Raw genomic sequence first — 6,043 nt, forward strand, 5'->3', positions numbered from 1 at the left:
GTTTAATCAATTCTTATTTTATCTATCAAAAAGATATGGAGCAAAATGATTGCCACTCGTTTTCAATACTCCGGCACACTACACTTGTGAGGATAACAGCACAGCCTTTTCTAAAATGTTTTATGAGGTTGGAGAACACATTGTTCCCAATCTTAAGACTATTCCTCCATACAGGATCTTTCCAGATCCTTGATAGCCTTTGTCTGCTCTTATGGACTGCCCTCTTCAATTAAAACCTCTGGTTTGAAATAAAGTCAGGAGACTGAGAATGTAGATTTTGTGGAGAATTAATAATTGCTTTATCAAGGATGCAAATCATTTCAGACTTGAATACATGAGTGGACTAGAGAATATATACTTTAAGTGCCCAGGGAGTAGGTGTCCATTTGGAATAGAGCAAGAGTCATGGTTATACGCCCCCCCCCCCCCCCTCCCACTCCTCCCTCCCTGTCCTTCTCCAAGTATAAAGTTAAAATATATTTTTTATGCAATAATACACTTACCTATACATATATCGGCATAAGAGCCTATTGAAATCACCTATACTAATGTCTGGTGGAAAACAGACATTTCATTTTCACCTCCACCATTCCTACTGTACAGCACCACAGGGTTCAAGTTTGTTTTCAAACTATAACATCTAACATTTCATTCAATTAAGTAACATTCTTTAAAAATACTGAAGTTAAGTCAGACAATTTTTTTTTTGCATATTCACGCACAGTATACACTTGTATCTTCTTCCTTACATGATTGTGTATTTGGATAGTAAGCAAGCATAAAACATCAGAGGAAGGGTATAGATGGCTCTAACACATGTGTATCTTCATGAGTGCAGGGGTCTGGTCTGGTACCGTGTCTTTAACCGCTGAGCAACACCCCTTCTCTGTTTGTCCCCCCCCCCCCTTCAAATTGTTTACTTGAAATGATTTGTAGCTATCGTCTCTATCTGTGCGTGAGAGTGCAGTCGACTCAGTTGCCCTACCAAGAAACACGTAATACCGTAAAGTGTTGTGTATTCGTGCATAACAATTCAGGCGGATACTGGCTTGACCATTTTGCGAGTGTCAGTTCAGTTAACAAATGGTCACATTTGTGCAGCAGGTTTTTTCAAAAGCTCCCGGCTCGGCTCGGGTTTAACATTTTGAGGATCCTCCAATTTCAAGAATTTTAAGAGAAAACAACAACATGGGTGAGCTTGATGTTTTTTCAAATAGTGTACTTGTGTTTAGTAGTTGGAAAAGATTTAGTAAATAAAATATTTGTTGTATTTTGGCATAGGCCTATTACCCTACAACATAGGACAGTTAATCTCAGCTTGTGTTTGTCTTGTTGAGATAGCATTCCTGTGGGCATGGCTTGGAGACTTTATGAAGGTCAAGTCAAAGTATGGAGACATTATGGAGGTTAAAACTACTGGTGCCTCTAAGGAGACAGCAGATGCTGACGGCCATGCTAGAGGTATGTGGTCTATGAAACTAACAGAACCTACATAATCAATATTAATCCATACATCCATTTCATTCATAAATAGACTGAAAACACATTTACTTTACAACAGGTTATAGCGGGGTGACTGCATCTGAGAGAATGGCAGAGTATGACAAAGATGACATAAATAATTACATTGACATCATCAGAGAGGTGGGGAAAGAGTATGAAATAGCCCCAGCTCTCATCTGTGGCATCATCTCAAGAGAGACCAGAGGTGGGAGAGCAATACGTAAACCGTCCCCACCAATCGTCCCAAAACAAGGCTGGGGGGACTATGGAAGAGGCTTTGGGCTAATGCAGGTAGGCACTCAGATTATGTGTAACTAACTCTTCATCGGTTGTGGAGTGATCATGCATCTAATTTCTTTCAGGGACACTGATGGAAAAAATAATTCAATATCTTTGGTGCTGCCGAAAAAACATCATAATATATATGCAAACTGTTTCGACTTGGACGCATACAGGACGCTTTAGTAGCCTTACACGAGCGAGCCAGCCAGCATATTTCCTGTGTCTGTAGCATGAGAGAGGTTGATGTAAAAGTACAACCTCTGAACAGGATGCTAGTTTATCACGTGGTCTTTCCCCCAATCTATCTCCTTAATGTTAAGTGCGAAGCAGAGAGGAATTTTTACAATCTTTAGTATGACTCAACTGGGGACCTTCCGATCTCAGGGTAGAAACTCTAACCACAAGGCGACTGAGTTGGTATCTGGATTTGTGAAGGAGGCTATAAATGGAGTTTATACAGATTAACTTAAAAAAGCAATTGAACCTATTTCTGTTTCCATGACCTATTATTGTTTGATGCTGACATGTTTGAAAGGCATTTCAACAGAAGTGAAGTACTGTCCATTGATTTCCATATTTCCTAGGTTGATGTGGACCCAAATGGTGGCAAGCACAAGAGAAGGGGTGAATGGGACAGTGAGACACATCTTGAACAAGCCACTGGGATTCTAATTGACTTCATCAACAAAATCAAAGACAAGTTTCCTGATTGTACCGAGGAGCAGCAGCTTAAAGGTACAAAGTTTGATAGTTGATAAATACTTGTTGGGTGGGGGGAATACAATGGCAAACAATTCTAACAAAATCAACTGCACTGGCTGGTTGGTTATTCGGCCGTGATTGTTACTTTTCAGGGGGAATAGCTGCCTACAACCAGGGGATTGGAGCGATCCATTCGCTATGTAAGAGAGTGGATGAGAACACCACTGGAAAGGACTATTCCAATGACGTTGTTGCCAGGGCTCAATGGTATCACAACAACTTGGTCTGAGGGTAAATAAACCAGAACATTACATTGTGTGGTGCAGTTTTATCCTAAATATTCTCAGGCGTTCAATCATTCTGATGTGTTAGCATTGCAGTTCAGCAAGAGACATACACATTTGGCAAAAACCTTTAGTTAAAAATAAATATACACAGTTAAAGGGGCAATCTGCAGTTGCTAGATCATGTAATGTCAGTCCTTGCAAATCAAATGTTATTGGTCACATACACATATTTAGCAGATGTTATTGCGGGTGTAGCAAAAAGCTTGTGCATCCATAGCTCTGTCTAGGGATTTTAGTGGTTACGTTTCTCCAGCCCCATTCCTCAGCTTTTTACCTAAACAGTGCTGGCGAGAACACTTTTTGTTTTTGTTTCAACTAATGATTGCCCCTTTAAAGTAGGCTAACTGTAATCAATACTACAAATGCTTGGATAATAGCTACATCTTTCTTCTTCTTCAGTTCATATCATTATCATTGACCAGCATCCAGACCATTGGAATGACAGAGGATCCGACAGGTTACATTGTGTAGTTCAACTCTTTCAAACGTCCTCAGGTGTTGGACCATTCAGTAACCTGCTATGATGATGAATGATACATTCACAATATGTTATACACAATGTAATATGAAGGTTTAGTTTGATGTGTTTGTCTAACATTGTAGTTGCTACGTTTTTTTTTTCTAGGTCAGTAGTCTGGTTTTTCCAATCAACATGAAGATCAATGTAATGAGGAATGTGTAAGGGTTAACATTGTGTTAAAAAAAAAAAGTATTATAATGTTATGTTTGAGTCATAAGGGGCAGGCAGGCATCAGGCAATAAAGACTCATGTAACAAAAGTTTTGGGATTTTTTTTTTCTTTATTAGATTTTTAAGTGTTAAAAAACTATTTTTTAAATCCTGATGTATTCACAATATAATGACATTTATTCTGTTTGAAATATTGAGTAAATGGGACAGGGAAATGAAAGACAACAAAAAGCAGAGTGAGACAGTAGCTGTGTAGATTGATACAACTGTCAGAACAAACCCTTTGAGTCATTCATACATGCATTCAAAAAGCCTTGGAATTGAACTAGCCATGGAAAAAGTACACACTTTCCCCCTTGTAATAAAGTAAGCAAAGCAACTGATTCTCTACCAAAACATTTTAAAACAGGGGTTCCACCTCATTTTCAACTACTTGCTACTTTGTAACTACTTAGCATGTTAGCTAACCATGCCTCTAACCCTAACCGTAACCCTTTTAGCTAACTCTTCCCCTAACCCTAACCCTTTTAGCTAACCCTTCTCTTAACCCTAACCCAGCTAACGTTAGCCAGCTAGTCAGAATTCGTAACATATCATATGTTTTCCAATTGTAACATATTGTACGTTTTGCAAATTTGTAACATAAAATACGAATTGTAATTCATAACATACAAAACGTAACATATCATAAAAGCATACTAAATGGGGACATACATCAGTTAATACATACCATACGAAACGTAACATTTCGTACTAAATGGGGACATACATCAGTTAATACATACCATACGAAACGTAACATTTCGTACTAAATGGGGACATACATCAGTTAATACATACCATACGAAACGTAACATTTCGTACTAAATGGGGACATACATCAGTTAATACATACCATACGAAACGTAACATTTCGTACTAAATGGGGACATACATCAGTTAATACATACCATACGAAACGTAACATATCGTACTAAATGGGGACATACATCAGTTAATACATACCATACGAAACGTAACATTTCGTACTAAATGGGGACATACATCAGTTAATACATACCATACGAAACGTAACATTTCGTACTAAATGGGGACATACATCAGTTAATACATACCATACGAAACGTAACATTTCGTACTAAATGGGGACATACATCAGTTAATACATACCATACGAAACGTAACATTTCGTACTAAATGGGGACATACATCAGTTAATACATACCATACGAAACGTAACATTTCGTACTAAATGGGGACATACATCAGTTAATACATACCATACGAAACGTAACATTTCGTACTAAATGGGGACATACATCAGTTAATACATACCATACGAAACGTAACATTTCGTACTGAATGGGGACATACATCAGTTAATACATACCATACGAAACGTAACATTTCGTACTAAATGGGGACATACATCAGTTAATACATACCATACGAAACGTAACATTTCGTACTAAATGGGGACATACATCAGTTAATACATACCATACGAAACGTAACATTTCGTACTAAATGGGGACATACATCAGTTAATACATACCATACGAAACGTAACATTTCGTACTAAATGGGGACATACATCAGTTAATACATACCATACGAAACGTAACATTTCGTACTAAATGGGGACATACATCAGTTAATACATACCACACGAAACGTAACATTTCGTACTAAATGGGGACATACATCAGTTAATACATACCATACGAAACGTAACATTTCGTACTAAATGGGGACATACATCAGTTAATACATACCATACGAAACGTAACATTTCGTACTAAATGGGGACATACATCAGTTAATACATACCACACGAAACGTAACATTTCGTACTAAATGGGGACATACATCAGTTAATACATACCACACGAAACGTAACATATCATACTAAATGGAGTGTCTCGGATTCACGTACCAAAAAAGAGCCTTTTCAAAAAGAGCTGTTTGTTCGCGAACAACCCATACTAGCAGCTACCCATGCTTGGTTATTTCTGGACAGAGCTGTGACTTCCTGTAAATCAAGCACACTATAGAGAGGGGAAATCCTTGTACACTATATATAATACAAATATAAAAAACTCTGACAGAGTTTTCATTGCACACTGTCCATGCACAATCACATTGGTGGATATAACTGAGGCTTCAGTTTCGGGTAGAAAGAAGAGGTGCGACTGTGTGAGGAGGAAGTCATTAACTGTTACAATTTTGCGACAGGTTCTTGCAAAAACTCCCGGCTGCGCTTAGTATATCATTTTGAGTATCCTCCAGTTTCAAGAATTTCAAGAGAAAACAAAAATAGATAAGCTTTATTCAGTGCAGTCAAATGGTGCAACTGTGTTTAATATTTGTAAAATATCGTTAATAAATTTGTTACGCGATATCTCAATTGGCCCAAGGGGGTCGCTGCATCATTTGTGGGGGATGACATGTTTACTGTTGCCTTGTTACTTTACAATCTCTGTCTATTTATATAAGGTGATAGGTTTGGTTTCTGAGCT

General features: G+C 37.9%; 1 protein-coding gene across 1 annotated transcript; it reads left to right on the plus strand.

The window, feature by feature from the left end:
- The first annotated feature begins 905 nt into the window (after positions 1-905).
- Positions 906-3,613, plus strand: LOC110517266 (lysozyme g). The gene is made up of 6 exons (XM_036940524.1): positions 906-1,192; positions 1,342-1,461; positions 1,562-1,794; positions 2,370-2,520; positions 2,640-2,778; positions 3,234-3,613. The coding sequence occupies exons 1-5, from the start codon at positions 1,189-1,191 to the stop codon at positions 2,774-2,776; spliced, it is 645 nt and encodes a 214-aa protein (XP_036796419.1). The 5' UTR covers positions 906-1,188; the 3' UTR covers positions 2,777-2,778; positions 3,234-3,613.
- Positions 3,614-6,043: the final 2,430 nt, after the last annotated feature.

Source organism: Oncorhynchus mykiss, chromosome 13, assembly GCF_013265735.2.
Source record: "Oncorhynchus mykiss isolate Arlee chromosome 13, USDA_OmykA_1.1, whole genome shotgun sequence".
NCBI classification, from domain to species: Eukaryota; Metazoa; Chordata; class Actinopteri; order Salmoniformes; family Salmonidae; genus Oncorhynchus; species Oncorhynchus mykiss.

What these genes read in the sequence shown, in the direction of transcription:
- LOC110517266 (XM_036940524.1), top strand. An exon ending in GAGGCTTTGGGCTAATGCAG is followed by an intron (nt 1,795 to 2,369) that starts GTAGGCACTCAG and finishes CATATTTCCTAG; the next exon opens with GTTGATGTGGACCCAAATGG. An exon ending in CGAGGAGCAGCAGCTTAAAG is followed by an intron (nt 2,521 to 2,639) that starts GTACAAAGTTTG and finishes GTTACTTTTCAG; the next exon opens with GGGGAATAGCTGCCTACAAC.